This window comes from Vigna umbellata, chromosome 5, assembly GCF_029865625.1.
Source record: "Vigna umbellata cultivar VRB3 chromosome 5, Vumbellata_1.0, whole genome shotgun sequence".
NCBI classification, from domain to species: Eukaryota; Viridiplantae; Streptophyta; class Magnoliopsida; order Fabales; family Fabaceae; genus Vigna; species Vigna umbellata.
In genome coordinates this window covers 49,480,998-49,500,491 of record NC_142169.1, presented here as the reverse complement: position 1 = coordinate 49,500,491, position 19,494 = coordinate 49,480,998, and the positions used below count along the sequence as shown (strand labels likewise).

Below are 19,494 nucleotides of genomic sequence, written 5' to 3'. Positions count from 1 at the left end.
ACTCTGTTATTAAATGTTAATGATGTTGGAAATCTGTGATATGAAAGTTTAGTGATAAGTAGGAACATTTTAATTGTGATTTTGGGTGAGTTTTGAGGAAGTGAAGTAGTGAAATTTTGATTTGGGGGTTAGACATGGTCAATTGCAATTGTTTAGGTAAGTCTTTTGGGACTTGCTTGTGTCCCTAGACTGCTAAAAAATGCACCAAAAGTGGTTGATTGGGTTTTGGCCCTATAAGTTTGTGTTTTTAAGAGTTTGAAGTGTAAATTGTTTAGGAAACACTTTGGAATGATGTTTGTAAGGTATAGAAACAGTTGTACAAGTTAAGTATATAAAACAATCTAGGAGAGTTAGAAGTTGGGAAAAATAGTTAGAATTGGTAAAAATTGGTATAGGTTGTGTAATTCTGCATAATTGGTGTTGCAAATTATGTAGACTCGCTGAGCGAACAGATTCGCTCAGCGAGTGATTGTAGATAAGAGTTTTCATTCTAAGGACTTTCGTTCAGCGAGAGGGTGCGCTCAACGAGACACATAAAAGATAAAATTATAAATATTTGTCAAACACAAACCATACATAAAATGAAAATCCCTTTGTGAACAATATATATTATCAACACCTTTTAGGGAACTTGTAAGATTGATTATATCTCTTTTTGTTTCTAAAGTAAAAAAAGAGTCATAAATGTCAATTCCAAATTAGTACCTAACTTGTATTCATGTGAAAATGGATCCATATCCCCTCTCGTACTACTGTAAATATTAATTGAATAACTTTTTATAAGACGATATTTATAAGGAGGAAATATGCTATTATCAATAATTTAATATAAAAGAAATATATTTTATTTTTCAATATCAAATATTAAAGAAAAAATTTGCATAAATTTTAAAATAAAGTGTAAAATAACTGTTGCATAAATTAAAATTTTATGACAACTAAAAGATATTATTTTTTTAAATGTTGAGAGAAAAAATATCTTAAAGATCTAAAACTAAGAGAAAAAATAAAAAATTTTGTACCCAAAAAAGACTAATTTGAATTTAAAAATATTATATTTTGTAATAAATATAAATTAATATTGCAATTATTTTAATTATTTACATTGAAAATGTATTGGTGACGAGATGATCATATTTCCTAACGACTTCTATGCATCGTCACAAACAACGATCAACAAAAAATGGTCCAATTATCAACTATGAGAATGTTTTTCAACTGAATAAAATATTAGAAGGTCAACACAGATTATATATAATTTATTATGTTGGACTTTCCTATTTTTCTCCATGTTTTTGCATTAGAGAAATGCAACCTCCATCATTCAATATGTGTGCTTTCTTTTCACTTACACTGAATCAAACCAATAATAACCTTCTGTTCCCTTTTTTCTTCTTTGTTTATAATAGTACATCACTCATAACAAACTAAGAGTAACAGTTAGAGGACTTGACCTTTAAATACCTTTGTGATGAAGGCCAATTGGAGACTTTACAACTTCTACATCAGAAAATTTTGATCAGAAATATCCTTATATTCTGATTCTGAGGATGTTATTAACATCCACACTTGTGAAATGTTTAATTTCACAGTTGTTCTTATGAAAGTACACTTATTGAAAAAAAAGTATGGTTCTTATGAAAATACACATGAAATTTAATCATTCAAGTGGTAAGCCTAAATCATTTTTTAGTAGGCTATATAAGAAGAGCAGAAAGAAAGGGTATCCAATCTGTGTACAAGAAGCACAAACTGCAACAGATAACCATTTTCAATTTTCGTGAACAAGGTGTTGGATAATTTCTGTCAACTAGAAGATTCTAAGAGAACCAGCATAAACTCTAAGCAAAACAAAAAGTCAGAGAGTTTCCACTGCCTGTGGAAATTTACAACAGCCCAAATGGGAAGATCGTGATCAAGTCTTCAACCTGTCTGAACACTCGTCGTGATCAACTGGCGCTTTGAAGTTCTTCACTGATTTACCCAAGACGTTTAAAGCAGCAACACGCTGTAATTCTTTGGCTGCCATCATAGAAAAAACATCAGCTTTCTGTTTTCTGTCAGCTAAATCTGACACAGTTGATGAAAAATTTTTACAGATAAGGATGCACCCATGCAGGTTGGGGATGCTAACAGCTACAACTCGAACAAAATGCAAATGTATCATTTCTCCGTTCTACCTTCCAGGATAGTGTAATACGAATGATATGCATATAGTAAAGTTAAAGGTCTATTTAAAATAATGAATGTGAGAAAAAGAAACCATGTCAAAGGGCTGATAGTTGTCAATCGAAAGCGTGAAGCATAAAACAAAGCTCCGATAAGCATAGACTAAGTACTGGATTGCATTATGGCAGATGAGTTCCCAAGCATAACAGCTATGGAAGACATCAAAGTAATTCACAGACTCGTATTGATTGAACTAACACAAGCATGATAGAAAGTGAAAGATCATAAAGAGTTTATTTAATGCCTAATTCAACAACCCACATTCAGCATACATTCAGCATACATTCAGAATCAACTCTAATCCACGATTATAAGGAAACAAGCGGAAAAACAATTCCATTACCTTCCTCTAATGAAAGCTGAATTGATCTCTTCTCTAACTCAACAGCATGTTTGCTAAGTTCAACTGATGACAGGCAACGAAGCACTGGCAAAGGATAATATCAGCTAAACAAAATATCAAGAACTTCATAAGAAAACATTTGAGTTATTATTCTACGGTTCCTGGACATACTTTGGATATATTCTTCTTGGTCTGATTGGTCCAATTTCTTCAAAAACATCTGCAATTGTTGGTATCGCTCTTCCCAGTGAAAACTTTTTAATCCCTTTGGATTACCAGTGGTGGTAGTAGGGCCAGAAAAAGCTGTCACATAATTGGACTCAACTGGTGCTAACTTGATTGAAGATTTCCCAAGAGAAACAGGAACTGAAGACTTTCCAGATGAGTTCATTGAAGAAGCCACAGGAAAAGGTGCAAATGCTGGGAAACAAGAAACCTTTGAATCCTTTATCTGAGAAGGCTCCTTTATCTGAGATTTTGGTTGAGCATTCTCCTCTTCGCAACAAAATTGCTTCGAGTGTGAACAATAAGCATTAATACTTGAATTTTCAAAAGCAGTGCCCTTGCCTAGTTCTGCTTCTGATTTTCTACGGACATACACAAGATGTCCATTTGCAAAATTATTGCCTGGAGATTGCTGGAGATTCTGATTCACTGGGTGGTCAGACAAGGGTCTCTTGGTACCGGAAACCCTATTGGAATCAGTACCAGGATCCTTATCCTTTAAAAACGAAGAGCTTCCAACAGAGGTTGGCACCATGATTTTCTTATCATTCTGCAGATCTCTCAGAGCTGTCTTCTTCACAGAAACACTCTGCGATTTATCACGATTAGGCAAGTCCATTTTACGATTGGCAAGACTACACTCACCAAATTTAGAATTTGTAAAGTGTAGTTAGAATCGTACAATTCGAACCCCTATTAGTTACAAAAACCTTCCTCCGCGAAACTTCCCGTTTGAAGAATCGTTTTGTAACCTGAATCGAAACATGAATCGGATCTGAATCGTGTGATTCGCGATTCAGTTTCCCTTACAGACTATTCGTGAGGAAGTAACAGTAAAAGAAAAAAAAATAGGAAGAAACAGAGAGAAGAAGAAACTCAGGGATGACAAACGACGGAGAAGGTGAACAACAGATAGAGAACCAATGCAGAAAATAAACAGTGAAAAGAAAATAGCAGAAGATGAACAGAGAAGGATGAACCCTGAGAGAGAGAGTAGTGAATAGGGTTTTGGACTTTAGGTTAATATTTTAAAGGAAGTTTAACAATTTCTTTTATCAATTTTTTTACAACTGTGTTATTATTTTGTGGTACATATATTATCAATCACAAATTACAGGTCATTTTTAATCATACAAACTTTTATTTTATTTTTTTTGGAAAAAATTTAATGAGTGTTTGACTTAATATATTAGTATTATTATATTTTTTTATGTAAAATTAGTACTTTGATATTTTCATTTTATATTATTTCTTTTATAAAAAACTTATATCATTTAAATCAATATGTATTTATTCTTACTTTTATCATATTTTTTATATAAAAGTAGTTGTTATGTTAGGATTCTTTTTATTTAAAGTTTTAGTTGTCTGTTTTTGTACAAAGAATTAAGAATCAAAAGAATGAAATTAAAGTTGGGAGGTTGTATATAGATAAGATAAAATTTGAGAATCAATTCAAACAAAATTAAACTTTTGGAAGTATATTTCTAAAAAAACACAATTTAGAAGGGTAAGTGTTGTTTTCCTTCGACAAAATAAGTTTCAAAATATTCGAAATTATTTGTCAAGTTTCCGTTTTTTAAAAAAGTAATCTCATCTATTTAAAAGTGTAAATTAACAACAAAAACATTAGTAAAATCATTTTATTTCAATTTAATTTTCATAAAACGTTTATAATGATAATAAAGAAATCCAAATAATATACTTAAAAATTTTATATTTTGAAAATGTCAAATTATTTTAGTTATGTTTACAAACTTGGTAAAAAAGTCCATATTAATTAAAAAAAAATTAATTTCATAAGAATTATTTTAAAAAATCGTTGTTTGTAGATTTGTATATTTTTAAATGAATTATCCAAGTATTTTTAACTTTTTTATTAACCGAATAACGTGCTATCTTAAATAATTGTAATTTCGTTCCATATTAATCATATATCTCTATTAAATAACAAAAACTTAGTTAACAAATATACAAATTTTAAACACTCATTAGCTAAGAATAAAATTACATCAAAAACATTCAAATTTACAAAGAACTTAAAATTTCATTAATTATATTTTTAATCCTCATTTTTCATTTTCAGATTCTTTAATAGAATAATTCTAAAAAACATCTCAACCTAACCATTAGATTAATGAATAAATATATTAGAGTTAATTATGGGGGAAAAAATAGCTCAACTTCTCCCTGCTCTGGTATTCAATAATACATAACTTTGATGCAAGTGTCATTTGCCATCTCTTAATTGTAAAGTTGGGAATATGTCCAAACAGTTAATAAAATATGAAAAACATTCATTTGTTTATTTAGTACTAAAAGAATTAAGTAACATGCAATATAAGTGAAATGCTTATTAAGGTAGCTAAGTGAGACTAAAATATAATACATCAATAATACAACAAATAAATAGCTCTAATGTTACGCACCACTATAGAACATAGCAGTCTTCATAGAACAACATCATATAAAGACAAATTAATAAAGTAAAAGAACAAATTAGAAAAAAGAAAAAACTTGTGCACACATAATTAAATTTGACCAGTCTAATATTAATCACAATCATTTAATTTCATCCAATATCATAAAGCCACATAACAACTTATTATATGCTAAAAGTTTCACGATAGACTTCAACATCAATAGAGGCTGGCCAATCAATTCTATAAAAATTTCTTTGAGCACAATGGATGAACACAAGGGCCACTAACACTCCACACAGTTTTTTCTCCCCTAAAGTGGAATCTATTTGATTCATTTGAAGAACTATATCATATCATAATAGATTAGAAAAATTATAAAAATAAAAAACGCTGCAAAACAAAAATGCAAGGAACTTTTTTGCTATATTTGTCAGATGGTATCAGTAATGAAAACTTGGTATCTTCAGCTCTTGTGGTATAATAACATCAATGTATTCATGGATCATTGGAAGAATCTGGCATGTCTTTGTCTTCTGGAGGTGGAGAAGCCTTGGATCCCAATATGTGTTGGCATGTTCTAAAAACCATCAAAAAGGGGTATTTGTTAATGCTGAGAAAAAATCAGAAGGGAAAGACAAACATGTTTATAAGACCATATGAACAATGTTATGCACAAGCTAGTGTATAATCAAAAGGACAAAACTTAGATTTAGTTACTTAGGCATTTCTGTTGTTCTTCTATCAAAATTAAAATTCACCTCAATAATCTGCCCAATAAATATTTTTATTAGCATAGATTACTAAGGTAAAAACTCTAATTTGGAGTAGAAAAAACATTAAAAGGACTGAATCTAAGTTTTATCCTAGCTCAAAATTATCATAACAATACTATTTGCAATGAAATCTATAAACTATGAGGAGCTTTATTACACATGAATCAAAATATTTGTTTGCCTAATACTACTACAATTTAATGAATACTTATTCCCAGACTCTTTTAAGTTTTGTGTTCCATGGACTCGGAAAACTATAAGTATACAGTTCTGTAAAGGAAAACAGAAATCATACAAGTTAAATTCTTCTGTCTTGCTCTTAATCTCACTTGACCATACTATTGGGTCAGTATTCTTAGAAGATGATTCTTGTTGCTGGATCTTCTCTTTCAACCACTGCTCTGCTTTATTGCACTCGTTGATGATCTGAAACAATAAAGTCATCACTTGAAAGCCAATCTAAACGATAAAATCACCATCCTAATCGTAATAGTATATACTACTGTACCAGTTCTTTATCCTGGGGTGGAAGGGAATCTGCAGATGTGAGATGCTTTGAAATGCACTTCAATAAATCCCCTTTAGCTTGCACTCTTTCTTTTTCATCTTTGAACCGATTCTCAATTGGATCTACCAGCTACAATATGACAGATTGTAAACAATAAGCCCGAAAAGGGATTCAGTAACAAAAAAAAAAAACGAGAAAAAAAATAACCTTTTTCAGATCTTCTAGTTTTGAAGAATAAGCATGCTCAGTTTCATCAACACCATCCTCATAAAGCCATTCCTCGGTCTCTTGAAGACTCCTAGATATGTCATCCCTCTCTTGTTCACTTGCAAAGCTTCTATATTTGTGGAAGAGCTATTTAAATATGCAAATAAATTTAAATTTCAGCTCATAAAGAACAATAAGCCAAAAACATAATCTTCAAATGCCAGTATAGAATCAATGGCCATTGAAAGGGATACAGATTAAATATTCCAACCCCGTGCAGATAAGACTTCGAAGAAACCAATTTTAGACTTACATTTACAAACGAATCACCACAGAAAGCCATGAAAATCATTTTTCAATAACTACACGCTATAAAGTTTGTCAATGTGACACTAAAGACTTTTAACTAACTCTACAAAAGTTAAGCCTCGAATTCTTTAAAAAAAAGAACAAATTGTTGAGACACTGAATCTGTACCTTACTCCTCATATCATAGACATAGGACTCCAAGCTATTCTTCTTTTCTTTGGTTTGCTCTATAATTCTGTCCTGTTGGGCCAACTGGAGTTCTTTTTCACGAGCTTCTGTGATTTCTGCCTTTGTCATTCCACCATAGATATTCTCATTCACTGGCACATCAACCCTTCTGTTACCCTTATCTTTTCTTATACCACCATCCTGTAAAAAGGTATTGTTGAAATATTATAATTTGATCCAAACACTGAAATAAATCACATCTGCAATCATAATTATCACCATAATCACAACAATCACAATCAACATGTGTTAGGGGTTTGAAGGTATATAAGAGAAGGAGAAGGGCACTGAATGGTGGAAGGCGGGGAGAGGTCAAGCCGAAAGGTGGTAGGCGGTGAGGAGTCGAGCCGAACGGTGGGAAGGCGGTGAGAGCTCGTGACGAACGGTGGGAAGCAGCGAAGAACTTTTTGAAGCACTTAGGATGGGCGGAAAATATTTAGTAATAATTATAGTAAATAGAGCTATATCCTAGAGAAATATTCAGTATAAGATAATTATAGTAAATAGAGTTATATTCTAGGAAAATATGCAGAATAAGATAATTATAGTAAATAGAGCTATATTCAAGGGAAATATTCAATATAAGATAATTATAGTAAATATTTAATATAAATAAAGCTAGATGCTATAGTTAGGGTTATACTTTTGATTATTGAGTTTATTAACAGGCGCTAAAGTCCTGTGAGGGAGGTTATGTTCCCAACTATCCTTTGTTTACAGAATTCTATTACCATTAATAAGAGAAATTCTTTCTTTCATTATTGTTTCTGCCTACTGTGATCGTCAGGAACCTAACAACATGTCAAAAGCTATTATAGTAAAATTAACTTTTACTCCAAACACCAACAATTCATGATAAATATGTCCCCCGCAGAATTTATTATGAGAAATTATTGCAATTGCCTCCTACGTTTTATTTATAAAATTCCATGCCCAAACCATAGGATAAAATTGCTAGAAATCTGTGACATATGAGATTCCCCAATAAGTTAACAAGAAAGAGAGAAACGAGAAAGGGGGAAAACATGAGCACTTACAGAACTACATGGAGATTCCAACTTCTTATTGGTGATATCTTCAAACCCATTGGCAACTGTGTAAGGAATGGGATCAATATCCATTGCATCAGAATTTGAATTATGATTACCCTCCATAACCAAATCATCCGTGCCATCCTTAATCAACTGGAACCAAAGAAAGGTTTATGTCCAAAGATCTCTTTGAAAAACTAAAAACAAAGTATGGAAAGGTAAAAGAGGCTTCTTACTTACTGTAGCTGATTCAATATTGAGAATTCCATGCAGATCAAGTGAAACTCTAACTTTAACTCTGCTCTTACTACCATGGGATCCATGGAAAGGGCCAATCTGAAATGAAGTGTTGATCAAATGCATAAGCACATTTCAAGGTTAGGGCATGCAGATAATACATGCTGAACTACAAGCACATGGAATGATGCTAGATCTACCACAAACACTTCCTCTTTTTCCTAACAATGATTTAGTCAAGTGCGTGCATATCCACAGAAAACTGAGTCTGACTTTCGTATTGTTAAACCTAGTTAGGTTTACATTACCACAAACCACGGTTTCCGTTTATGTCAGAACAAGTCACAGTCACAGGCCATTTGGTAACGAAGTTTATTTTTCATTGGGAAATAGGGTGAAGTGAGGGTCTATTACAATAGCTCTGGATCCATTAAAGTAACCTTTTTCACTTCATACTAATAACTGACAGCAGTAACACAAGGTTTGGAGATACTAGCATATATTGACATTAACAACTGCAAAATATTGGAATAGCACAACTCCCACCGCTGAAATTTACATTTATATTTAAAACATATATATGAATCATTGAGTAACTATAAAGTAATATAAAGATCATCTAAAATTTCACATAGGAAAAGCAGAAGAGTGGGGATGATAACTACTCCGAAAGAAGGTGGTAAAATATAAAATACATAAAAGTGAGCACAACACAAAATAATTTTAACCGATTTACACCAGCAGAAGGGTCTAAAGTGGTATACCGTGACACAACTAATTTTAGGAGATGTCCCAGGTGGTAGTTCATCTGGATTAACATAGAAAGCTTCCAGATGAAACAAATTACTTCGCTGAAAGGCTATGACTTTAACACTTGGAAATTGTTGGCCTCTTGGGAAAAGTACACCATTTGACCTCACAGCAACTGGACCTTCATCTGATGAAAGTCCAATTGAAAAGGAAATAACATCCTGAACCTGAACAAACATTAGAAATCACATTAATTATTTGCAGAACAATACAAGAAACAGACAGAGGAACTCGACTCTATACTTATGAGAAATTGAAATAATGGAAATGTCATTTTAAATCAGAAAAGGAGAAAATGGAACTACGAAAAACAAGAAAAAGGCTGAAACTAAACTTTGTTAGAATGAATCTAGCAAATAACTTGGTTCGTTCACAATTACTACATATCTTAGAGTCCATAAAGTCAATTCTAATAAGCAATATATGACACAAAGATAGGATGAGGATAGATTTGAAAAAATGTGTATACAAACCTCGTATTCTCTCACACGGTAAACAGGACTGAGCATTGCACACTGTAGAGCACAACCACGAGCTACACACTCACTTGCATTCAGCTGTCGACTGGGTTCTCTCTTGAATAAGGAAATTAGTAATGTACTTATAGCTGGAATCCTAGATCCCGAACCAACTAGCTCTACAGAAGAAATCTTCTCCACTGTCAAGTTTGCATCAGTTAATGCTCTGAGGCAAGGAATAGAAACTCTCTCTAATAATCCTGACGCGAGCTTCTCAAATTCTTCCCTTGAGATAAAGCCCTTCACATCCTTCTCATCCATCAAGCACTCGATATTTAGAGGTGCCTCTAGATTTGCACTCAAAACTTTCTTCAATTTCTCACATGCTGCACGTAGCCTAAAGCACGCCTTGGTATTAGAATACACATCAATATGGTACTCTTCTTTGAATTTTGCTGCAAAATGACTAAAAAGAACCTCATCAAAGTCCCTGCCTCCTAAGCTCCTGTCAAATGCCTGTGAAAGTATCTTCATTTTCCCAAACTCAAATGATGCAATGGAGACCTGAGTGTCACAATGACCAACGTCAATAAATGCAACATAAACCGGACCTGTACCACTAAAATCTGTTTTATACATTCCATAACTAAGGGCAGTTGCAGTACAATCGTGGATCAACCTCAGAGGCTTCAACCCTGCAATTTTTGCAGCATCAAGATATGCCCGCCTCTGCAAGTCTGTAAAGTATGATGGGATCCCAATAACACAATCCGAAATGGGCATCTCCAAATCTGTTTCAGTCATAGCCTTCAAGTGAGCAAAGAGCATTGACATTATTTGAACAGGTGTAAATACATGAATCTCCCCCAAGTACTTCAAGTGAATCAAAATGCCTCCATCTGGACCCTCAGAAGTTTCAAGAGGGAGCATTTTCAGCTCTTTATCCACATCAGGATCTGCAAATTTCCTTCCTATTAGTCTCTTTATTTGAGATACAGTGGACTTGATGTGCATCATAGCCGAAGCAGCACCAGCAGACCCCAAAAGCCGCTGCTTCTCGCTGAAGCAGACCACAGCTGGGGTTTCGCGTTTGGATTCATAATTCAACAACACATCAATCCCACGTTGCCTGACTACAGCAATGACACAGTTCTCATTACCAATGTCAAACCCCACCACACTCATCTCAACTCACTTGCACCACACTTCAACCAACTAGTCCAATCCAATTCACCCACTCTACTCAACCAACACACCCCAAATACAAAACTTCACCAAATTCCACAAAACCAGCCCAGAAACCTAGGCTCCACCACAAATCACTAAAAAATAAAACACAAAAGATTGAAAATTCAGAATTTGTTATCATCAAAATGAAAGCACCAACAAATTAAACACCATCTATTCTTGCTAACAATTCCTTAGATTGTCCATCAGGTCCAACAAGCAGGAATAAAAGTAAAAAAAAAATGGGGGAAAGGAAAACGATGAAGCGGCGGAAGGGAACCAATAATTTAAGACAAACCCATCAGTAAAAATCCTATTTTTCAGTTGAATTTTTGTCCACTACAACAAAAAAAAAAATTGAGGGGTGAAAGAGGGCAATGCTATGAATGTAACAAGAAGCACCATAAGCAAACAAAAAGTGGATTGAGACAATCCGAATTAAAGAGAAAGGAAAAAAGGAATATACCTTACGGATGGTAGAATCAAGAGGAATTTGGGATTGCATAGTGCGAGTGGTGACGAAGATGGAATACAGAGAGTGCGAGAGAAAGAGAAATATTCGCTTTATTTCTATGGCACGAAGCAGGGGTTTTTACAGAATGGAGCAACGACGCCAAATGTGAGAAAAATGAGTATATTTGGGGCCATATTTGTAAAAAGGGTTTTGCATATATACCCTCCGATTCAAGAAAGAAGATAAAAGGGTGGGCTGGAAATAAGTCTGGGTGGCTTACACTTAATATTTTTAATTAAGTCAGGTGATAAATATTTTAATGAAAGTATTAATATTTAATCTATAATGATATGTTATTTTGTTAACTACTAATCTTATGTCTCTAACTCGAATTGATTTTAATATTTATTAAATATTTTGTATCATTTTAATATACTCTAATAGAAGTGTTTAAATTCAAACTAGTTCAAATATAATTGAAATCCAAAAGCCAACTGTTTTGTTAAATAAAATTGGACTGGTTTTCTTTTGTTAAATATCCCAACCGAATCAAAATTTAAAAATATACTATTATTATGATTTGTTATATGCTTTACATAATAATATCATTTATATTTATATATATTTATATCTATCTATCTTTTATATATATATATATATATATATATATATATATATATATATATATAAAAGAAATTTACAATTTTGACATACATACTTCGCTTTTTAATTTTATCCTTAATAATAATTTTTTAAATTAAAATAATTATCTTATCAATTTTACTTTTAAATTACTTTTTTTTAAATTTAACCAATTTTATTTGACTTTTTCTTAACTAAAAGTTTTTTAAAAACAAAGTAATTATTTAAATTAAAAAATACTTATAAAATAAAATAAATAAAACTATTATAATAATTATTTATATTTACTTTTATAATTATAAGTTTACATTGACAAAATGTATGTGTTGTTGTTCATACTATTGTGTAGAAAGGATTCACTTCCTTTAAGTGTACACGTTTCATTTTTCAATTTTACTTTAAAATTATTTTTTTAATTAAAATAATTATCTTGTCAATTTTATCCTTAAATTATCTTTCTTTTCTTAAATGAAATAGAGAGACATTGTCCTAAGTATATAAAGCTAAGACTAAAACTATGTTTTATACTCCTTTTTCATTGTTTTATTTATTTGGGAAGACATTATTATAGATTTTTTTTTTCTACCTAAGACCCAAATAGGATTTAACTATCTATTTGGTTGTGGATATATTTAATAAGATGGTTCATTCAACCATTCTACAAGGTTGATGATGTAAACAATATAGTTAGAGTTTTCTTTAGAAATGTGGTTAAACTCTGAGTTTGCCTATAACTATTGTGTCCAATAGAGATACTAAGTTCCTTAGCCTTTTTGGAAAAATGTTTGATTAAGGCTAGGAACCAAAGTTTCAATTTTTCACCTCTAGTCATCCCTAAACGGATGCCCAAACTACGGTTGTGAATAGATCTGTAGGGACCATGCTAAGGGCAGTCCTAAAGGAAAATCCAAAAGCCACTAGTGCAAAAAAGGTTTTTTATACCTCTTAAAAAAAGCTTTTTATACCTATTTTTGAGTAGGTATAGAAGTAGGGGGTATAGAAAGTTTTCAATTTTTTATACCTGCTCTAGAATCGGTGTAGAAAGTTTTACTTTTATGCCTGTTCTCTTTATAATAGGTATAAAAGTATGATATTTACACAAGAGAAAAAAACTTTTTTTTTATACCTGCTGGTGCTAGAATAGGTATAAAAATCTCACTTTTATACCTGCTGGTACTATAACCGGTGTGAAAAAACAAGACTTTTTATATCTGATATAGATTTAACCGGTGTAAAAAGTGACGTTTTTTTAAAATATTTGATTTGTATGTACTACTATCCATATTCAGACCTACATAAAATTCAATCCCAGAATACAGTTTAAATAATCAATAACGAGTAAAATAATCAATATTATTTCAATTAATAAGACATCAAAATGTAATATTTACCTAACAAAGTTCCTAAATATATTTACCTAACATAGTTACTTAATATAGTTACACATAAAATAGTTCCTAAATTCAAAATGTAATATTGAAACATTTAATCATTTACAAATGGTTAAATAAAATTCAGTCCACTGTTCTCGAACATCCTTTATGACATGTTGCTCCATTGGAAATGTGTTATCAAATATCTGCACAATGAGTACTTTGAGTCAAGTTATAATATTAATGGCTTAATATCTTAATTATAATATTAATGGCTTACTAATAAGTTACCAATTTGTTTTTTTAAACCTGAAGGTGCATTTAAATAATCATGTTAGGAACCTATTTACTACTCTTTGTATGGTACAAAATTCAGGCCGGTCAAATTCAGGGACATAAATTTATAATCATGTGATTTTAATAGAAAATAATTGTCAAAATATGATATCACATTCAACAGGACATAATATGACCTTCACTAGGATAGGTAATATTAATTCACATAAAAAAAACAAATTAAACAAAATCACTCACAGTGAGTGGCCACCCTCTCAAAGTCAAATTTTTGCTACCTTGATTTGATCCTGTCACCAGAAAATATCTTGTTTAATCTTTTTATGTGCATGAATAGTACAAAAGAATCATAAAGAAATTAACACTAAATGTGGAACTTATTTACCCCAGAAAAAAAAAGTATTTTAGGTAGTTAAAACATCCATTTTTAACTGATGATGTGACATCCATGAACAATTATATAAGCTTATTAGAACATCCTTTCAATAAGACTAAAAAGGAAAGACAGGATCACAGCCTCAACTGATGATGTGACATCCATGAAGAGTTCCAAGACATGGCCACTCAAATCCTTGAAGAAATATAGTATTACTAAAAGTGAGTTCTACACAATTGACATACCAGTTTCTCAGCACCAAGTAGATTTCCTCTTTTGGCAAGACTAACTGCTAGCTCCAAATTGTTTAACTGTTACAATAACAATATGTAATTTGTAAAATTACCACTTAATACTTCAATTTACAACAAAAAAAATAACAAGGTCAGAAACATACTTGACCACTGACAAAATTCACAATGGTTTGTTCATTAACAGTAACCAATAAGACCTGGCCTCTCCTGTTGATGGCATAAAGGCCTCCCACAGATATAACTGTCTTCAAATCATACACAAATAGTAGCCCAAGTTTCGTAATCACATAAATCAAATTGTATTTTTGAGATATCTGCCAAAAAATAAAGTAGGGATCAAATATCTACATTGTTTATAAAATGAACAAGTACTAGCAACTTCTGTACCTACATGGAAACTGGAAAATCATCAACAAAATCAGGGGGGAAGAAAAGATCTGCTTGTTTCTTCGTAAATGATACCATGTCCTGTGCTCATGTCCAACTTTTTATTAGTATAATGGGAACAGAAAGTTAACATGAACCATAAAATTTAAAAATCTTCACAAGCATAAATAAAGAGACAATTACCTGTTCCGTTAATTTGCTTAGAAATCTCTCTAATTATATATTAATTTCATTGATAAAAAAATAAAAGTAATTAATTATAGTAAGAACATTGAGCGAATGTAATTATACATAGTTAACTTATATAACTTTTTTTAGTATAATTTTATGAATTATCTTATTTATGTTTAAATATATTATATCTATTTGAATTTCAAATTATTTTTTCCTTATAGGAAAAAGGTCTAAAACTGCTCTCCACTTTTTCTTCATCATACTTAACGAAAGACTTGGGATAAAATCGGCATAAAGAAAATACAAAATGAAGAACCCTTTTGGATTTAAACTCCTTATTATCTCTACACCATTTCATTCATATAAGGACAAAATAAGTAATTGTAGCTCTACTTGCCTTTTATATAACAACTTTTGGATAATAGTGTTTGATAACTTGCACATATTTTATATATAAAACCTGATTAACTAAGATGAGAAACTAAGAATATAATGAACTAAAGTTAAAGTTTAAATTTGAATAAGGTATAATGCTTGAAATAGAAGTTCTCACGTCTTTCCAATAAATGGTCTCATACTTGGTTCTCCTTGACCATTGTGAAGAGCTAATGCACTTTTGTGAGTTGCACTCGGAAAAATATTCAATTATGTTAGTCCAGACCACCAAACAGTTCATGATAGCAGGGAGAATATTTAAGATTACTGCTTTCATGGTTTAATTTGTGAATCCATGGTAGCTAAAAAAATTATAGGCAAACGCAACTACATATATGGTCAATTTTTTTAAAGCATTAAAATATGTAGTTGGAGGACAAATGGCATTTTTCTTGAAAGTTTATATGCTTTCTTGTTAACAATGCATGGTGATTGGACATTTGTACATAGTACCATAACAACCTCTGCTCTCATATAATTCTAGGAGACCATATAGAGAATTGCTTGTTTTTATAATAAAAAAGAATCTAGCCTATGTTTTACTCATCAGGGCCAAAGTGACAAATACTAATTATCATTTCTTTCTTGTTTTTATTTGTGGCCATGTGTCCCAAGACTAAGATAACATGCAGATTTAATGTTCATAGTAATTTATCATTTAGCCAATAATGCAAAGGACAAAGGATATTAATACATGAGTTTTGGTAGAAATACTTACATATTTTCTTTAGGCTTACCAGAAAACTCTTGAATGTGCAGGGCAAATGATGAAAACTCTTTAGAGTTAGATTTTGGAGCTATTGATTTCACCACCCCTCGCATTATAGATTTTCTTCTTCCATAGGGAATGGAATGAACTTTATACCACCAAGATCTTGACATCAAGGTTGAGTAAAGGCTCCCAAAGCATAAATCCTTTGCTAGAATACTCGTTGAGCCTTAACTATCAAGGAAAGGTAAATAAAGGCATAAGTGAATCAAACATTGAAATATATACATAAAAAGATTGGAAAAAAAGGTTAAGAAAGTTCAACCTGATGTTCTTAAGATGCCAATTAACTTCATTTGAAAATTCTATTGAAAGATAATAATGAATTAACATTATTTGTCGTTTTCTTTATTTTATCTTTCTTGAGGTTAAGTAAAATAGCTTCCTACTATCTCATTCTCTATTACTGTATGCAGATTCAAGGAAGGGGATTTGATAAAGGTTGGTGCAGCACTACAGGAAGGGTTAAAGAGACAATGAAATTACTTTCTAAGGTAATAGGATCTGCAGATTCAGTGAAATTGGAATCACTTTTCAACAGGCTTCCAAACCAGTTAATCATTTCATGATTGGAAGTACCAAAACAGCAAGCCTACAAAGGAAGAGATTGGCGCAACCAGATATTACAAATCTGCACTTCCAAAAACAGCCCCTGCACAACTAAACACATCATCCAAGCAAAAGGAAACATATGCCACAAAGTAAAACAACCATACCTGATAGCTTGGGCAAAGAATGCTTCTTCGTGTCAAGAATCCTTACAGTTTAAAATTGTCTTAAAAAAGAAGAAAAAAAAATTAGAAAATACAAATTAACCCTATTGTGGTTCTTTTTCTAATAATTGGCATGAAAAATTATACCTACTTGAATGACGAAATAAAAATACATGAAAAATTATACATATCTTAGCAGGGGATGCAATTGATAAAGTTCATGGACCATTTTTTCCCGTTTCTTTGATTTATTATTTGAGATACAAGAGGTGTGTTGTGTCATCAACTTAATTATGTGAAAATTTCTTCTATACTCGTCTTTATCTTTTTTTAGGTAGTTTTCGGTGTTTAGCTAGGCTTTGATGATTCAACTGGGACAGCCAATATCTCAAAAAGTATTTCAAGTTGGGATCAATAAAAGTTTAAGAGTACATGGTACATGTACGTGATTGTTTCTTTATAATTTCACGTTCTTCCTCTTCTGTAGTTATATTCCCTTGCTAACGCATGACACAGTTGTAGAGTAGTACTATAATTTGCCTCATTATCCTCCCTAGTAGATATTCAGTGCGTGAAGGAAATGTTGTATCACATTTACATAATTGGATGCTCATTCATAAACAGATAGCAGAGAATCTGTTCTTGGAAAGAAGAGTGAAATATTTTTACTCTCAATTCAGGATATAATCTTTTCACTAATCTTAAATATTAATTTAGAATAAAATCTTTCAGCTGGTCCACTTAAGGTAGAAAATTCCTGATTTCCTGTCTCAGTTCTTCTTAGTTCTAGCTAAGTTGATTATTTTTTGGGAACTAAACTTTGATTAGCTGGAACCAAAGGTTGACTAATCCCAAAAGGTTGATTAGTAATTCTAACATTATGAAATCTTAGCCAGAAAATCTTGTAAACTTACGGGAAATGAGCATTGTCTTTATTCGTATTCCTATGCACGATTATACATCTAATGTTAAAACAACAAATTCAATGAATGATAAAAAAGTACATTGGTTTTAAAGTTGCCTAAATTTGATTCTGGTATAATTAAATCACAAATTCTGGTATACAAAATTGTACCATGATACAGATAATGCTTATATTGCTTTCTTTCAAGCATTCGCATGTAATCTTGAGGCATCTTGCCCTGCACAAGAACCCAACCTTTCATGCAAAGATTTATAACAAAATTCTAAATGACAGAAGGCAGATGGCCACTTGTTCAAAGAACTCAATTTAACTTTTATTTTCATCTTCATCTACTAAGCTAGTGGTGATGTTTCACAAAAACCTACAACTACCATGGCCAATGGCTACTTTCTAAACACATTCAAACAAACAAAAGAGTCTAGAAACAATTTTTATAAAAACTAACTAAATTCTAAGAGCCACTTGTTCAAGCTAAAATCAGCAACATGTTTTTAATCAGTTGTGATGTGATTTAACCAGTATCATTTTATTGTATGATAATACTAACATAAATAAAAATAAAATATTTTAATGCTCCCCTACCTCATTTTCCAGCAAAGAAAACTCTACTCTTGGTGCTCTAAATCCCAAGCCTCCTCCCTTGCTTGCTCTCACTTTCTTAGAGGTTCAGAAAATTTCAATAGCACACTCTTACATCCTTCCCTCCCTTCTATGCTGTTTTTATGTTTTTCTTAGAAAGGAAACCCACACCAACCGCATTGGTTTTCTTATGTTTCTCTTTCTCTCCTCTGTTTTATTCTGGTTTCCTCATAATTTCTTTAAGTTTCATTAAGTAATCATAGATTCTGGTTGGAGAATTGTGAGGTCGGTTTGAATAAATGTTGGCAATTATAAGAATCATTGAAATCAAAATGATGATGGCAACAAAGCCAAACGATGGTTATAAACACCCTAATGGATCAATAATCTTTTATTCAATGTAAAAGTGAGTTATGAGGTGAGCTTTGGTACCTGAGTTTCAATGAAGGACCCTTCCAAAACATATTTCATCCTCTTAATCACGTACCTTCTTCGTTCTTGTGTTGTCGCGGAACCCTAATCGCCCAAATATAACAAACGAGAGGATCTAACCCTTCTAGGAAGTCGCGGTCCAAGAGCACGAGGGTTTTGATGAGTGATTTGGCGATTTAGAAGCAAAGGAGAAGAAGTGTAGCGTGAAAGTGAAGACACGCACAGAGGAAGTGAAGCAGTCATTTGGCTAACTGGAAAGGGTGAAGACGCGCGCAAGGGCCGCAGTGTTGCAGACGAATTAGAAATGCAACATGAGAGTGAAGACGCGCATAAAGGTAAAGGAAGTGTAGCGTGAAAATGAAAAATATTTCATACCGGTTTTAAACGTAGTTGGTATAAAAAATGAACTTTTATACCTATTTTGAATCTAGCCGGTGTAGAATTATTTATCATTTATTACGATTTTGCCATCATACTATTTTTTATACCTATTTTTAGTATAATCGGTGTAAAAAAGTTTATCTTATTTACAATATTGCCACTACATCATTTTTTATACCTTATAAATTTCAACAGGTATAAACAATAGCTATAAAAAGTCTATTTTTCACTAGTGAGCTTAGGATGAATACCTTCCCCACATCGAGTTTGCGTATAATAAGGTGGTCCACAAGACAAG

General features: G+C 31.9%; 2 protein-coding genes and 1 long non-coding RNA gene across 19 annotated transcripts; all 3 read right to left on the bottom strand.

The window, feature by feature from the left end:
- Nucleotides 1-1,737: 1,737 nt before the first annotated feature.
- LOC124835051 (integral membrane hemolysin-III-like protein) lies at nt 1,738-3,805 on the bottom strand. Its single transcript, XM_047309918.2, has 3 exons — nt 2,744-3,805; nt 2,573-2,656; nt 1,738-2,022 (listed from the first exon to the last, which is right to left on the bottom strand). Exons 1-3 carry the CDS (start codon nt 3,414-3,416, stop codon nt 1,916-1,918), a joined length of 864 nt encoding a protein of 287 aa, XP_047165874.2. The 5' UTR covers nt 3,417-3,805; the 3' UTR covers nt 1,738-1,915.
- Nucleotides 3,806-5,328: 1,523 nt separating this feature from the next.
- LOC124835061 (heat shock protein 70 (Hsp 70) family protein) lies at nt 5,329-11,632 on the bottom strand. Of its 2 annotated transcripts, XM_047309928.2 has the most exons (10): nt 11,475-11,632; nt 9,797-11,103; nt 9,278-9,490; nt 8,517-8,612; nt 8,283-8,429; nt 7,186-7,386; nt 6,709-6,855; nt 6,502-6,630; nt 6,289-6,419; nt 5,329-5,797 (listed from the first exon to the last, which is right to left on the bottom strand). In XM_047309928.2, the coding sequence occupies exons 2-10, from the start codon at nt 10,964-10,966 to the stop codon at nt 5,716-5,718; spliced, it is 2,316 nt and encodes a 771-aa protein (XP_047165884.1). In that variant the 5' UTR covers nt 10,967-11,103; nt 11,475-11,632; the 3' UTR covers nt 5,329-5,715. The 2 variants fall into 2 exon arrangements, with proteins under 2 accessions (XP_047165884.1, XP_087947547.1); XM_088091421.1 differs by lacking the exon at nt 5,329-5,797 and having other exon boundaries at nt 5,869-6,419.
- A 1,791-nt stretch (nt 11,633-13,423) lies between these two features.
- Nucleotides 13,424-19,187, bottom strand: LOC124835060 (uncharacterized). Of its 16 annotated transcripts, none has more exons than XR_015779984.1 (9): nt 18,816-19,187; nt 17,955-18,021; nt 16,883-16,941; nt 16,653-16,818; nt 14,793-16,340; nt 14,545-14,715; nt 14,393-14,458; nt 14,012-14,061; nt 13,424-13,683 (listed from the first exon to the last, which is right to left on the bottom strand). It is a non-coding gene; the product is annotated as an uncharacterized LOC124835060 (long non-coding RNA). The 16 variants fall into 16 exon arrangements; XR_015779988.1 differs by having other exon boundaries at nt 16,653-16,797; XR_015779989.1 differs by having other exon boundaries at nt 16,653-16,758.
- Between the last annotated feature and the right edge of the window lie 307 nt (nt 19,188-19,494).

Bases quoted from the DNA above. Each gene is read 5' to 3' on its own strand.
- LOC124835051 (XM_047309918.2), bottom strand. From the start codon at position 3,416: ATGGACTTGCCTAATCGTGATAAATCGCAGAGTGTTTCTGTGAAGAAG. The intron at 2,657-2,743 runs GTATGTCCAGGA...ATCCTTTGCCAG, and splicing joins CCAAGAAGAATATATCCAAA to TGCTTCGTTGCCTGTCATCA. The intron at 2,023-2,572 runs GTAATGGAATTG...CTATGATGGCAG, and splicing joins TCAGCTTTCATTAGAGGAAG to CCAAAGAATTACAGCGTGTT.
- LOC124835061 (XM_088091421.1), bottom strand. From the start codon at position 10,966: ATGAGTGTGGTGGGGTTTGACATTGGTAATGAGAACTGTGTCATTGCT. The intron at 9,491-9,796 runs GTTTGTATACAC...ATGTTTGTTCAG, and splicing joins ACCGTGTGAGAGAATACGAG to GTTCAGGATGTTATTTCCTT. The intron at 6,420-6,501 runs GTACAGTAGTAT...TTATTGTTTCAG, and splicing joins CACCCCAGGATAAAGAACTG to ATCATCAACGAGTGCAATAA.